The 16,459-nt window shown below is 41.6% G+C and overlaps 1 protein-coding gene and 1 long non-coding RNA gene across 2 annotated transcripts in view; one reads left to right on the top strand and one right to left on the bottom strand.

The window, feature by feature from the left end:
- NAMPT (nicotinamide phosphoribosyltransferase) overlaps positions 1-1,668 on the bottom strand; it is a 48,815-nt gene extending 47,147 nt beyond the window's left edge. The window contains exon 1 of the mRNA XM_072653076.1: positions 1,324-1,668. Within this exon, the coding sequence (XP_072509177.1) occupies positions 1,324-1,668 (345 nt within the window). The remainder of the gene's footprint in view (positions 1-1,323) is intronic.
- Positions 1,669-1,792: 124 nt separating this feature from the next.
- Positions 1,793-11,530, top strand: LOC140533414 (uncharacterized). The gene is made up of 2 exons (XR_011976912.1): positions 1,793-3,042; positions 3,418-11,530. It is a non-coding gene; the product is annotated as an uncharacterized lncRNA (long non-coding RNA).
- The last annotated feature ends 4,929 nt before the right edge of the window (positions 11,531-16,459 follow it).

The following is a 16,459-nucleotide window of genomic DNA, read 5'->3' as shown; positions in this document are numbered from 1 at the left end:
CAGAATCATAAAAAGTATTAAAATAACCTGGTTCAAGCCACTGTCAGGTCAAGGGGAAACACAAAATAAACACTAGGATGACTTACACAAAGTGAAACATGACTCTAAACGATGTTTTGCACTATTGAACCAGATAGCGGCTATGTGAAAAGAATTGTACTCAATTTAAAAGTACTTCAGAACCACCATTTTAACGGTTAAAAGCCTACATTCCTCAAGTCCAATGAACACATGTGAGTTTCTGTCCACAGTCACCCTAATAAAGCCTAACAATGTGTACAATGTTTCACGCCAAGCTTACTCCTCATCAGACATCCCTCTGTTTTCGAAGCAGTAGGCAAGGGGGCAAGCATCAGCACACGTGTTTAGTGAGAAATGAATTCCACAAGCCTCCAGGGCTCCGCTGCTTTCACTTTCTTTTTCTAACTTTCTCTTCCTAGAAGTCCCAAGTTAGAGTTTCTGTTTCTCCATGGGGAAAAGCACACCGCTGAGGACAGACTTTTAGGACCAAGGAGGGAGGGTGCTGTGGACCAGAGGCCAGGGGTGGCAAGGCAGCGAGCCCAGAGCGGGGCTGCCCAGCCTCCCTCGGCCCGGCATCACCGCCCCCAGCCTCCTTCCAGGGGGATGTACCTGTACCTGCGGACCACGCCAGGGCCGCCAGAGACCACAGACGTTCGTTTCGTTGTTTCTTTAAAAAGAGGAAGGTAAAGGAATGGAAAATGAAACCGGCAGCACGCTCCCAGGGCAGGCTCGGGGAGCGGGGCGGCCCGGGGTTCCCCCGGCCCCGGGCTGGCTGGGGGAGGGGGTGGCGGCGCGGGCAGATCCAGGCCCCCCCGCCGCCGCCGGCGCTGCAGCCGTTACCTAACTGACCCGCTTCCCCAGCAGGATGCCCGCCCTTCCTCCCTCCCTCGCTCCCTCGCTCGCTCCCCCAGGCCCGGCCAGGAAAGAAAGGGGCGCGTTCCTGGAGAGGCCCGGGCGCGAGGGTGCGGAGGTGCGCATCCGCGCGCGGTCCCCCCCCCCCTCGCCCGGCCTCCCACGCCCCCTCCCCGCACCCCGCGCCGCCCCGCCATCCCCTCCCCTCTGGCAGGCCCCGCCTCCTCCCTATCCATCTCAGTCAGGGAGCCCCGTCCTCACCTGCCTCATCCCCAGCCGCGGCGGCCTCCCCGGGCCCGACTCCGGCCTCAGGCCGGGCCCCGAGCGGGCTCACCTGCCCCGGGCCCCCCGCAGCAGCGCAGCCCGGCGCGCTCCCCCCCGCCTGGCTGGCCGCAGCCTCTCCGCCCTGTCCGTCCGTCCGTCACCTGCCCCCACCCCGAGCCCCGGTACCTTGTAGGAATCGGTGGCGAGGAGGATGTTGAACTCGGCTTCGGCCGCACAATTCATCTCGGGGCGGAGGGCGTGCGGGGGGAAGGCGAGCCGCGGGCTCGTCGGTGCTGCGAGGAAGGGGAAAAATGGGCTTCGCCGCGCTCCGTTGCTTAAGTCACTGCACGGACCGAGGGGGGAGGGGGCGGAGGAGGAGGAGGGGAGGAGGTGGGGTGCAGGAGCCGAAGCGGGAGTGGGAGCAGGAGCAGGAGGAGGGGTCGAGGGAGGGAAGGAGGGCCGGGATTGGGGAGGGGAAGAGCCGTGACGCCAGAGGAGGCGGTGGTCCTTGCGGCTCCCCAGTCCAGGCATTCGGCTCCTCCCCACCCCATCCCTTCGCCCCACCCCCCGGGGCGGGGAGCGTCGCGGAGGGGAGTGGAGGAGGAGCCGTGCGCACGCGTTAGGATTCGGAGGTCAGGGGGAGGAAGCCGGGGACGGGCTGGACGTGAGGCACGCGCTTTTCCGCAGGGATGGCCGCCTCCCGGCCTCCCTCGGGGGCGCACGGGGGCCACAGATAACCGGAGCAGCGGCCCCGACACGTGACTTCAGAGGCGCGCGAGCCCCGCCCCTCCTTGTCCGGCGCAGGCTCCCGGAGGGGGTGGGGGCCAGGGAGGCGAGCTGGGGGACGGGCTTCCAGCCCCGCCCCGTCTCGGAGCTGCTTTGGGTGGGGCGGGGCGGCCTGGCTTGGAGTGTCCCTGGCCTTTCTTGCACCTTCTCCAATCACGCCACAGAGTTTGGGTGCAGAGCTTCTTCCTCCCCTCCCCCACCCCCCTCGGCCCGGTGGTCCTCAGGCTGTGGGAGGGGGAAACGCGTTCCTCATCTTTTGTTTTGGACGGAGTCTGCCCTTTCCCCCCTTCCGTTCTCCTCTTCCATTTCTCGCGTTTCCTAATTCTGAAGAGCCCGGAGGAAGGAAAGACAGCCCGGGGGTGACGCGGGGCTTCCAGGGCCCTTGGCCCGAGCTCTGGAGAGCCCAGCTGGCCCAGCCCTTGGGGGAAGCCCTGAGAGCGAGCGCTCCTTGGTCCTGAAGTAGAGCCCGGCCCATGGGGAAGGAACAGGCCTGGGGGCCGCTTAGGGCTGGAACAAAGGGTCGTGGCGCGGCGCGGCTGTCCGCCGTAGCGGGCGCTCCTCTGGAGGGGGCACAAAGGTCCTCCCTGCGGAGCGTCCTGGAGGGCGGCTTCACCTCCTCCCGTCAGAAGCGTTTCTTCAGTGCTGTTTTTAAAAGCTTAGCCCTCGCCTTATTCCTGCCTGGTTAAGTTGTTTAGGGAAAATGAACACAGTCACCGTAGCTCGGTTCGCCTGACCCAGCAGATGGAGCGGCGTGCCCGTCCCACCCGAGGCCTCGCCTTTCGCTCTCTGCCTCAGCTTCCCCTTCTGCAAGTCCTCCCTCTCCGAGGGCTGGTGAGGACAGAATGGGGACTGGTTTAATGCTTTCTAAAGCTTGTGCTTTTAAACCCTAGCTAGGACTGGGAGCCTTTTCCTCTAGATTCTACTTTGTCAGGAACTGACCGCCCAGAAAACTAGCCCATGGCGGGGAAGTTTGGGGGAAAGAAGGAAGCTAGATCCCCGGCTATCCTTTGGTCAGGACAAATTCTGGATCATTTCCTGTAGACTCAGCTGGATCTGGCCGAGGAAAACCCTGAAAGCTTCCTCGTTCAACCAGTCAAAAGTTTAGTCTTCAGTCTGAGGGTGAGAACTTGTGGTCTGTGTTCCTTCTTTCCCTTCCCTTTTTTTGCCTTCTCCCCTCTCCCTTTCCCTGCCCTGGGTCCACATACCTTCTAGGGCTCGGCCCGAAGGAATGTAGATTTTGATCCCTGAAACCTCCCAAGATGTCCAGGCTTAGGGGCTACATTTCTTTCTCAAGCACCAAGCCTTAAACCCAATTCCCTCAACGACAGGTCTCAGGCCAAGCCCCAGGCAGTGGTCCTCGTTTGGGCCCCCACGTCTCAGAGTGAATTTAAATAGCCATTGTTTCTGTTTTGGCCAGAAACCCTCAGGGTCTTCCCCTCCCAGATTGAGTTTTTGGTTTTCTGATTAGGTAAAAAAGTCTCTTTTCTTCGGTAGCCTTGATCACTGAATGGGCATGGCCTCAGTCACACTGAGACCTGGGAAGAAGACAGCTCAGAAAGACCACCGCATCCGGGCCTGTCTCCCGTTGTCTTGATCTGCAATAGCTTGCGGCTGGACCCAGATGGCTCCAGAGGAGAAAGGGAGACTGGTGACTTCACACCCTTCCCTCACTTAAATCCAATTCACTTGAATACCCTGGCATCACATGATCGCATGGCATCGCAGTCCTCTTCAAGAAAGGACAGACAGCGCTCTGCCTCCAGAATCCTTTGCCCTCTTATCTGCTCACATCTTGCTAAACTTCAAACTTGGATTATATATGCTACTTGCCTCCTCTGTTACTATGCATAAACTGTTGAAAATAGCTAGAAATCTTACAGCCATGCTGATTGAACATGTCACCAAGTTATGTTATCCAATCTTAGCTGGGCACTTAATGTAGCAAAGGGGAAGGTGGCACAGTGGACTGAGTCAGGAGTCGGGAAGATCTGAGTTCAGATGTGATCCTCAGATGCTTACTTTTTATGCCACCCTCAGCAAATCACTGAACTTCTGGTTCAGTTGCTTCAGTGACAAAATTGGATAATAATAATACCTTACTCACAGGGATGTTGTGAGGAATAAATGAAATAATATTTGTAAAGCACTTAGGAAGGTATTGGCACATAGGTTCTTAGTAAATGTTTTTCCTTTCCTTAATTGATTCCTTCACTTCTCCATAGAAGCTATTCCAGACTTTCTTTTCGTTCCATAACTCCCTTCAACTCTACATCTCAGCTGAGAGTCTTTACTTATTTCACTGAAAAAAATAGAGGCTTCTGAATGGAACTTCTGATTATGAACTCTAGATTCCCTAAACTTACCAAGTTGCCTGGGCACTCTCATCTCAGAATACTTGTGCCTAAGAGCAGGAAAGAATAAGCACAAAAAACCCTCCAGAGGCACCATTTACTCACAAACACTTAGTGGGTAGGTAGAAGAATGTGTCTGGTTCTGAACTTACTTCAGAGTAGTTCTTGTTCTTCACAACTTCAATGGAAAGACACTCAGAGATCTTCTTTGTATGTATACTCAATTTAGGTCCATAGCCACGTGAGTCACAAGTTATTCCAGTTTTATATTCAAGGAGAAGACTTTTTTTCATCATGCAGTGCTGACCTCTTTGTCATTTATAGCTGGAAACCAGCTCCCCCAAGTTTCCACATGGTTGGATAGGAAATAGGCAAAGAATATCTGCATATGCTTCAAGGACTGCACTTCCTTTCCCAATCTTTCTCTCTCAACTACAGGTCAGCCCAGCTTTATTACACTACTGTATAGTCTCTAGGTAATCAGTTCTTAAATTTTTAGGTTTCAGGACCCCTTTAAACTCTTAAAAATTATTGAAGCCTTCAAAGAGCTTGTGTTTATATGGGTTATACTTACTATATATTTACCATATTAGAAATTAAAACAGGATTTTAAAAATATTCATTTAATTAACTTAAAACCAACAATAAACTCATTATATTTTAACAAAAACATTTTAATGAAAAATAAGGTTTCCCCCTAAAAACGTTAGTGAGAAGACTGGCATTGTTTTATATATTTTTGAAAAGCTTTCTTATGTCAAGGTAATAGAAGACAGATTCTCAGAAGGGTTGCTGCATCTGCATTCACATCCACAGTGTCCTAGAACAGGGCTAGTACAAAATCTAGGGTATCCAATTAGAGTAAATCCTGAAAAAAGGCTTAATGCTTTTTCCTAAACCAGATCATAAGGTCCCCACCCCTGCCACGGTGAAATGGGAAGAACTGGTCATTCCCACTTCAATATCTCTTGTGATATGTTGTTTTAGCTGAAGCATATGAAGAAAATCAGGCCTCACACAGATATGTAGTTGCAAAAGGGATAACTCCTGTATTTTAATTGGCAAATAACATTGCATTAGTGTTATGAAAATAATTTTTACCTTGAGGACTCCCTGAAGGGCTCTTAGGGATCTAGAACCATACCTGAGAACCCTTAGTCTAGAACAGGGATGGGGAACCTGTGACCTAGAGGCCACATGTAGCCCTCTAGGTCCTTAAGTGCAACCCTTTGAATGAATCCAACCGTCACAGAACAAATCCCCTTAATAAAAGGATTTGTTCTGTAAAATTTGAACTAAGTGAAAAGGCCTCATCTGAGGACCTAGAAGGCCACATGTGGCTGCAAGTTCCCCATACCTGGTCTAGATATATAGAACTGCATAAAAATAGTTTATGTTCTGCAGGATTTTACTAAACCAGGGCAATTATGTTCACTATCCTTAAGGCAACAAATTCTATCAATATGGTATGAAATGATTTTCAGCAGGGTTTGAAACATAACAAGTTTTTTGATTAACTGTCAGGTGACCACTAAGTCATTGATATGCAGAATACCATACTAAATCATTTTTATCACAGCCCGCACAGAGGAGGAGAAGAAAAATTATTTTTGGCCCTAATTTAGCATTTTTTCTATGAACTTTAAAAAACTTCCATAGATGATTCAAAGAACAAGTGCTTGCTTGTTTATCTTCCTACAGGCACTGTACTATACAGTAACCTTTGTTGTATTCTGCTTTGTGTAGAGAAAGAATTGGATTGGATTACAAAATGACTATAGCCAATGATGGTGTTAAAATCAGAATTATCACAATCTAGTCTTAAAATCCTAAAATTCATCTTCAGTTACAAAATGGACAAATCTAGTATAGGCTTACAGTTGTTGAGTTATTTTCAATTGTGCCTGACATTTCATGATCCTAGTTGGGCTTTTCTTGGTAACTATACTGGAGTGATTTGCCATTTTCTTCTCTAGCTTATTTTACTGATGAGGAAACCGAGGCAAACAGGGTTAAGTGACTTGCCCAGTGTTACACAGCTAGCAAGCGTCTGAGACCAGATTTGAACTCAGGAAGATGAATCTTCCTGACTCCAGGCCCAGTACTCTATCCACTTAACCACTTAGCTACCCAAGTTTTTAATAAATAATAGTAATTATAAAGATGTTACTTACAGAAAAGCATTCTATACTACTCTGGAATTGGGTAAATTTATTCTAATATTCTTTAGTGTCATAAATGAAAATATCGAATAGCTCTACTGAGATCAGTTTTGAAATAATCAAAATTCATATTATGAATTTATTATCGAGTCTGAAGTCAAAGGTTTCATTTTTTAATTACCTTCATTGGAGGAAGTAATTTAATAGCTATCTTTAATTGACCTATGAATTTAGTAGCTATCTTTTTCTGGCCTATGAAAGATCTAAGATACTATTTCCTAATATGGAACTCTAGAATGAAAAACAACAATTTTGATAATATAATAGGGGCTGCATGGCATGGTGGATATACAACTGACCTCAGAATCTGGAAAACCACATTCAGTTCCCATATCTGACACATACTGGTTGTGTGACCCTGAGCAAGTCCCTTAACTAGTCAGTGACCCAGGCAATGCTGTAAGACTATAAATTGCGAACCATTTGTTTGTCTGAATTAGCTAAAGAAATTTCCTCACATTGGATCTCTACATATTGATGAGCTCCTATAGGCCCTGACTGGCATACACACAGACACACAGACACACAGACACACAGACACACACACACACACACACACACACACACACACTCACAAACAAAACTCAAGCAATATTTACGTGTTTATTCAATGTCTACATTGTGTGGAATAGTGTGTCATGAGCTAGGGAGGTGCAAAGTTTAGGTAAAACAAAGTCTCTAACCTCATAGAATTCAAATTGATTTTATCTCATTCAAAGCCTACTACTCTCCTTTGTATCCTCAACCTTATTTAATAGAAAAAGAAAACCCTTGTGTCAAATATACATAATCAAGCAAAACAAATTCTCATATTGTCTAGGCCACAAGATGTGTCTTATTCTGCATCTTGAATCTTCTATCGTTTCTCTATTAGGAGGTGGGCAATGTAGTCCTATCATCAGATTATAAAATAATAATAAAAATAGCACTTACATATCACTTTAAGGTTCACAAAACACTTTTTATGTTTTATCTTATTTGGTTCTCACAGCACGCCTATGAAGTAGGTACCATTATGATCCTTATTTTACAGATGAGGAACTGAGTCTTAGAGAGGTTAATTGACTTGTTTTGGATCCCGTAGTTAATAAGAGTACCAGGCAATATCTGAACTCAGGTCTTCCTGACTCTAAGTCCAGCACTTGCTGTCCCCAGACAACTACACACAGATCCTTTAGTGATGGAAGTAAATGTTATTCTTCACATCCACAGTGTCCTACAACAGGGCTAGAACAAAATCTAGGATATAAAACCAGATTATAAGGTCCCTACCCCTGCCATGGCCAAACAGGAAGAAATGATCGTTCCCACTTCAATGTACTCGTTCAGCTACCCTTTTTGACTTCTTTAAGGTTGATGTTGATACTTATTTTTAATGTATATAGAGAAAGAGAGATCCTGTGTCTCAGTACTTTTTACTCTTCTCAGGCATTTGCTATACATAACAAATCCCATGGAGTGATAGTATGTATTCAAATTTGCACCATTTGCAGTTATAATTATGTAAAATACGGTCATTGGTTCCAGCCCAGAGGGAGACCTGCCATGCAAATTGAAATAAAGAGACCATATCAGGGTATTCATTTTCACACTTATCAGGACTTAGCTATACTCTATTTTGTATTGTATTCATCTCCCCTATTCAATTTTAAGCTCTTTCAGGTGAGGGATATAGGTCTTTAATATCTTCATATCTCTCCTAAGGTCTTTAAAGGCATTCTATGTACAATAAATGCTTCAAAATATTAATTGAATTAAAGAACTTGTCTAGGAAATTGTGTCCTCCTCAAGATAGCTCTAAGTCAATTCAGCCTAAAAACTTCTACCGAGTACATATTCGATAAATGTTTGTTGAATGAAGCATCACAGGCTTATTTTGCAATGGATTGCTCTTTCTCTCTTCAGTAAAGAACTTAAAATATCCTGATTTGAACTGCAAAAAATACACAAAAGTCCCCTACACAGAGAATTCTTGAAGCATCTAGGACCATCTCATGTGTGTATTATCTAAGGAGTATATAGGAATTGGGAAATGGCTGAGCAAATTATGATATATGAATGTAATGAAATACTATTATCTATTAAGAAATGATGAAAGGGATGGGTTCAGAGAAACATGGAAAAACTTGTACAAATTGTTGCAGAGTGAAATGAGTAGAACCAGGAGAACAAGTTATACAATAACAACAATTGTCAAGATAAGCAACTTTTAAAGACTTAAGAACTCCATTTAAGGCACTGACCAAACATGATTCCAGAGGATTGATGAGAGGACCATGTTGCCCACCTCCCAAGAGAGAAATGATAGATTCAAGATGCAGAATAAGACATATATATATTGTGACATAGAGAGTATGAGAATTTATCTTGCTTCACTACATATATTTGACACAAGGGTTTTGTTTTTCTATTAAATGAGGATGAAGATAGAAGGGAAAGAAAGTAAATGCTGAAAAATTCACCAAAATGGGAAGGGAAGCACTGAGATAATTCGTAGATGTCAGGGAAACTCATGATATATTCTCATGAGGTCAGTAAGCTAAAAATCAATCCCCTAATAGATGATAAAGTAATAGGATCTGTGTGTCATCCTCAGACTTTCCATCTGTTTATAAATTTTATCTGTACCAATGTTAATGAGTGTTGCTGATATGTTTACTTTATTTATAAGCCAATTTGACTGTATTGTATTCTAAGGGCGGGCAGCTAGGTGGTGCAGTGGATAAAACACCAGTGCAGGAGTCAGGAGGACCTGAGTTCAAATCTTACCTCAGACAATTGACACTCACTAGCTGTGTGACCTTGGACAAGTCACTTAACCCCAATTGCCTCATCCTGGGTCTTCAGTCATCTTGATGAATATCTGGTCACTGGATTCAGATGTCTCTGGAGGAGAAGTGAGGTTGGTGACCTGCACAGCCTTCCCTCACTCAAAACAAAGTCAAGTACAAGTCATGTCATCATTTTGCTGATGACATGGTCTTCTTCGGCAACGAAGGATGAATGCACACACACACACACACACACACTATATTCTAAAAAACTAAATTTGTAAGACCTTATGTAAAATAAAAGCATATACAGGGAGGCTCATATTTGTAAGAAATATAAGAGAATTGTTTGGTCCTCATGTTTCATGACACAGACATGCAAGTAATGGGGCTGCAAGTTTCTTCCCATCCAGTTCTGTGTTCTGGTAAGTACCAGACAAAACTCTCACATGTGGTAATGGTCATTCCCATTGGTGGATAATTTCCTGGGCTTTTGCCTCAAAGGTTTACCTCCTTTACTTGGTCTAGCAGTATATATACATATACATATATATGTATATATGTTTAAGTATATATCTTCCACATACCTATTCCTGTTTAGCAAATACTTGAATAATAAATCAAACCAATGAGAAACTATGGTAAGTGGCTTCTTCCACTCTAAAACTGCACAAAAATTAAGCCAGAAACCCACAAGAATTAGGAAAAGTGGTTGCCAGTAAAGCCAGCACCATGGCAAACAAATTGACAACCACCCAATTCAGCCAGAGATGTGTCAGAGACACATGCAGCTTTCAAGTCTCAGTGTCCCTAGGAAGCAAGAGTAGAAGACTTCTGCAAAAAAGCTCCATGGTGGTTGAGAACTCACAGCAGGAACCACTGAAGTCAGCATAAATGACAATAACTGCTTTTGGTCAATGGCTCAACCACTTTCAAACCGGAAAATCTCAGGTACACAGCAATTTTGACATTCCTAGCACACTGTTCTGATACTATATTAGGACCCAGGACACTGAACATCCAAGATTGGAGAGTAAGTGAAGGATAGAAAGAAAATTAATCTTCAGAAAGTAGAGGTGATCCAGGGAAAGGGAAGGCTGACCATCTCACCCATTAGTACAACTACAAGAACTAAAGAAGGAAAGATCATTTAATCAAAGACACCAACTAAAATTAAAAAAAAATTATAGATCCAGAGATATACAAGTATCCTGTGTAGAAAGAGAAAGTAGCCCTGTAAACAGACTCATTAGAAGTAAAAGTAAATTTCCTAGGACTACATCAATACCTAGCAGAAAGAAAGTGAGAGATAAAGACAAATGAAAGAAAAGCTCTTGAAGAAGGAGTTTGAAGGAGATTAGTTTAGAAGAGAAGGTGGTACTCTAGTAACTTACTCTAGTAACAGATGACCTGTAAACTAAAACAGATCAAAGAGAAATCAATGACTCCATGATATAGCAAGAAATGTTAGAACAAAATAAAAAAAATCCAAAAATAGAACAAAATGTAAGATATCTGATATTAAAAGAACTGACTTGGAAAACAGGCCAAGGACAGAGAATTTAAGAATCATTGGACTCCTTGAGGACTATGATTTAAAAAAAAAAAAAACAGTCTGAGCACTATATTTCAAGAAATCACTAATTAAAACTACCAAGATCTATTAGAGTCAGAGTGCAAATTAAAAGCAGAAAGAATAATATATCTCTTGGAAGAAACCCCAAGAGGAGCTATCCTAGTAATATCATAGCTAAAGTTGTGAGCTCTCATTTCAAAGAAAAAAATACTATCAGCATACAGAAAGAAGCAGTTAAAGAAATCACACTGTGGACCATACAAGATGTGGTGGTTTCTATATTAAATGAGAGGAAATCTTTTTTTTTTTAAATTGAATTATTTTATTTGTTTTCAGTGTTCAACAATCACTTCCATATATCCTATATTTCTTTCTACTCCTTTCTCCCCTCCCTCTCCACTCCCTCCCTGGGATGGCGTGCAATCTTATATAGGTTCACAAACAATATTCCTCGCAATCTTTCGTGGAAGAAAAGAACTTTCAAACATTACTGCTTAAAAGACTAGTACTGAGTTGGAACTGTAAAATACAAATACATGAGTGCAGAGAAGCCTAGAAAGGTAAATTTACTTGAGCACTTGGAAGGGTCTATATGATGATGTGGTGCCAACATTTTAACAGAGAGAAAACAAATGAGTTTCAGAACTTTAATATCTTCAAAGTGTATCGAAGGATTAAACAAGAAAACCAGAAGAGATAGTTGTGGATTGGTTTGATTTTGAAAGTTTTAGGAGATATAGAAGGGAGAATAAAAGGAATACACTAATGTAAAGAGGAGGAAGGGGATAGAACTTGCTGTATCATGATTGGAGAATGTGAGAGAGTATATAAAGATAAAGGTGGGGCAGAGTGGGCATGAAGCGAATCTCATTTATCGATATAGACAAGGAAGGGTTAAGGCATTATTTTGTGAAGGTTGTCAGTTCGAGAAAATCAATCAATATTAACAATTAATATATGCAATCCATTTTCAGGTTACTTTATTAACACCAAACTGTTCAGTAGGGATGTTATTACTCTCTTCTAAAATCACTTATTAAGCATCTTAAACAGTTTGTACAGCTTATTGGCTTACAATCAAAGACAGACAAATTGAATTAAGTTTTTACATTATATTATATATGTGTATATATGCATGCAGATATGTATATATGTGTGTATATCCATATAGACAAGAAATAAATACATTTCATGGTGCTGGGTAAGAGGTTTCAGTTTGATATCACATTGAATCATTCACTAAATCATCTTTCCCTTGTTTTAAAAGAAAGTTAAAAAAACAAATCCCTTAAAGGCCAAAAATTTGTTGTTAATTTCATGTAAAAGTGTTTTTGAGCTAATGCTTTGGATTGTACTCATTTGGAGTGTAAGAAGGGATAATAAACAAATGGAAAATTTTGTGCGAAATTCTCCTGCATAAATATGTACCTCTTAGTCAGAGACCAAAATTTAATTTTCATGACCTTGGTGCCCATACCCCAACCAGTGACTGATGTTTCTAGGGTGCTGAGCTGAAATTCATGACCTTAGCATGTGATGTTTATATATTGACTTTGACAGACTCATTCTATCATGCACATGTTATTAGAATGTCATGGTGTCTTTCTGCCAAGTAAATGTCAGTTTTGAAGACAGTTTTTTGGATGTTAACTGCTGTCTATTAGAAACTAAACAGAAATAATAACTTCATTTCCCACATGGGATTGAAAAAGTTGTCAATTTGAGAACAGCTGATCTGAGTCAGATTTTAACCAGTGAAAGATAATAACTTTAATCTGCGTTTTCTTAATCTTTAATACCATTTAGTCTGCACAAAAGTAATTTTCTTAGACACAATAAACCACCCACCATACCATGACACAACTCCATATTGGAATATTAGTCCACCTGTGACATTAGCAGGGAGACCAAGGACAATCTCAATTAAAGCTACATGACCTGTTGAATAGAGCACTTATCCAAGGCTCTATTGTCATGAGTTCAATTTCCCATTCTATTAATGATTTTCTGTGTAGAAAACTTGTATCTAAGAGTGACAATGGGATATTACCCATTAAAAAGTGATTGGAAGTAGCAACTAGAAAGAGCCTCTAAGAGTAAACAAGATGAATGGCTGATCACACTTTGGACTCTGTAGAGCACTTGCACAATAGCGATAAGGCTAATACATAGGTCTAGCATGTAGACTTTTCAATTGCTGACTATTATATTCAGATGAAGCACACACAAAATAAAAGGTGTCTGAGTTGTTTTATGTTTATTTTCTATTTAAAACTGCCATTTATTAAAAGGTTTTTTTAAGGATGACTCTGAAATGAATGGTTATTATAATTTTGCAGATCATTACATTTCTTTCTAATTGGCTATTTCAATACACATACTATTTATCAGGAAAGGCTTGTTTGCATTTTCAGGTTGAAAATGATGTTATCTGAGGGCTCATGCTCAGAAAGAAATAGTTGCTATTGGGGCATAAGAAAAAAGGATCAGAAGAAAGGGAACTTTATTCCCAGCCCCCTTCCTCAGCGCCCCCCCCCCCCCACATAATAGTATTTTATTTTTTCCAATTACATGTAAAGATAATTTTCATCATTCACTGTTAGAAGTCATTGAGTTCCAAATTTTTTTCGTCCTTCCATCTTCTTTCCCCTCCCCAAGACAGCAAGCAATCTGATATATACATATATTGATGTACAATTGTATTAAATGCATTTCCACATTAGTCATGTTGTAAAAGAAGAATCAGAACAAAAGGGAAAAACCTCGAGAAAGGAAAAACAACAAAAAGTGAAAATAGAATGCTTTGATCTTCATTCAGACTCCACAGTTCTTTTTTTCTATATGGATGGCATTTTTCAGTTCCAAGAGCTGTCTTAAATCATTGGGAACAACGTGGCTGTTACTGTGTACAATGTTCTCCTGGTTCAGCTTTACTCAGCAACAATTCATGTAAGTCTTTCCAGGTTAGAAAGGAAACTTTAAAGTCTTAGGTATTCTGCAATCTAAGATGTAGTTTATAGCCAAAGCCAACTAGATAGACTAGTGATCTAGTGATCAAAACTTGGAAAAAGTTATACAAGAACCATGCTTTTATATGCATCTAGGTGTGTGTGTGTGTGTGTGTGTGTGTGTGTGTGTGTGTGTAACTGGGCGAATGTGTCTAAAAGGTAAAAACCTTGACGTAGGCATAGTCATTAAAATAATTTTGAAAGCTAAAAGCTTTAGCGTTAGTAAAAATAGTAAATTATTTACTAAGAACCTAAAATGACACATATTGTTTAATATTTTTATACACATATGAAGTACTAAATCTAATTAATTGCTCAATTATATGGCACAGGTAATAAATGCTGTTTTATAGGGAGGGGCAAGAAAGAGATCGATTTGTGATAAAATCTTTATTAAAAAGGTAGAAATTGTGAGGCTCTGAAAATATTGAGATAATAAGTACAGGACACATAGGAAGCCACTTTGGGCAGGAAGAATGACATGAATAAGAATATATGATTGTCAGGAGGTGGAGCAGAGAGGGTAGTAGGAGATAAAAATACATATAACTTGGGAAAACTGTGGAGAGCCACGAATACCAAGGTGAGAAGTATCAATTTGATTCTATGAACAATAAAGAGACATGGTAGATTTCTGAACAGGGTTGATAGGTTTAAGGGAAATTAGTCTGGTGTCAGTGGAAAAAAGAATTGGAGAGACTGGAGGTAGGAAAATAGGTAGACCTATTATAGACCCCTCCTTATGCAGAGCTTTAAATTTTAATTTAGGATGAAACTAGATTTTAATACATTAACAAAAATGAGTGACATATATTACCTTTGGCTCAGGATATATCCCTCTCGCTTCTGTCCTCTCCATCTCCCCTCCCCCAAGTCATTTAACCCTGTTTACCTCAGTTTCCTTTCCTGTAAAATGAGCTGGAGAAGGAAATAGCAAACCAGTACAGTATCTTTGCCCAAAAAAACACAAATGAGGTAACAGAGTTGGACAGGATTGAAACAACTGAATGATAACAGTCATTATAAACATTGTTTTTCTGATTATTATGTATATTTTACTTTTTGTTAATTATTCAGAGCAATATTTCATATAGGTGCTAATACTTTGCAGTTCTTTTGAGAATTCTTTTGATCACTTATCCATTAGGAAATAGTTCTTGGTCTTGTATATTTGTGTTAATTTTTATTTTATACAAAGTTTTTGTGGCTTTTCCCCCCTCTTCCTAATCGACAATTTCCTTAGGGGGAACCCTAGGTATATTGATTTTGATTGTGGGAAAGATTTTTCAGTTTTATATACTTAAAGTTATGTATTTTATCTTTTGTGAACTCTTCTATTCTGTTTTGTTTAATTTCTTTTAAATCACCTTGGCATAATATAATAGGAAGTCTAATGTCCCTGGACACATTTTCTTTTTGAAGGGCTTGGGTGAATGGGTGACCAGTTGATTATATTAAAATCATAAAATTTTATGATTTTATGTGATATGTTCCATGATAGTAAGATGAAGTAAAGTAGTTGGTTCCAACCTTTGGAGAATGTCTGCAGCTGCAACTTCAGAAACATGAATGAATGAATGACAAAGCATTTATTAAATGTGTTCAATTTGCCAACCACTAAATATGAAAGCAGACAGTCATTGCCTTAGCTTGCATTCTAATGAGGAAGTGGTGGTCAGGGAGGGGCACTTTGGTTCAGAAAGTTATAGAGATGTTCACTGGGACTAGAGTAGAGTAGGTTGACACATTCCATCCAGGAATAGTAGCAAAGTTGGTTTGATCATGGTACATAGTCCCAGAATTGGAGAAGTCGGGGAAAAAAAGGGTACTCATGGATAGCAAGGCAATTCACAAGGGGGTTGTGGAGGAGATGGCCAGAGAAGGGGAGTGAATGAACTATTGGTGGGATTTTCCTAAAATAGAAATCAAAAGAGGCAGTCACCCATCAGAAGAGCCAGGTCTCAGAGCTAAAGTTCCTCCAGAGCATTCATGGACTATGGGGTGGTTGACTAGGAGGCCAGAGAGACGGAGGTGGCTCAAGACTGGGGTCATGTTTATGGTACTATTACCCAAGAGAATTTAATCAGACAGTATTAAACTTGACAACATACTAGGTCTTCTCTAATATAGTTGTTCAACTGGTTCCAGAGCTATAGCTAAGAAGGGCCTAGCTCATTTTTGGCATGGTGCTAAAACATCCAGATAAAGTGGCAAAATACCAGACCTGGCCAATTCTAATAACAGTCTCTAGAGTTGGAAATCACAATTTTAGGTTTAAATAGTGTGAGAGATATGAAATAGTTAAGTTTCCACACTGCTAAAATCATCAATCTTGGGGGAAACAGAAGTTGTTTAGATAAGATAAAAGTTATCAGTCAATCAGCAGCAAAGCCTGGAGGCTCAGAAGCCATAAACTCAAGGATCCTAGCAAACCAGACCAAGCCAGTTTGGGGTCTTGAATGGTCAGCCATTCTTTTACTGTAGCATATGCTTAATTAACCTCATGCATGTAACTGGAAATTCCCTGCATAAAATTAGTGCCTCATTAGAGCATCATGCAATGCATGACGAAGGAGGGAATTCATGCGAGTGGGAAACATGAGGGAAT

This window comes from Notamacropus eugenii, chromosome 3 (assembly GCF_028372415.1).
Source record: "Notamacropus eugenii isolate mMacEug1 chromosome 3, mMacEug1.pri_v2, whole genome shotgun sequence".
Lineage (NCBI taxonomy): Eukaryota > Metazoa > Chordata > Mammalia > Diprotodontia > Macropodidae > Notamacropus > Notamacropus eugenii.
The sequence above is the reverse complement of the archived record's forward strand: the minus strand, read 5'-3'. Positions and strand labels throughout refer to the sequence as shown.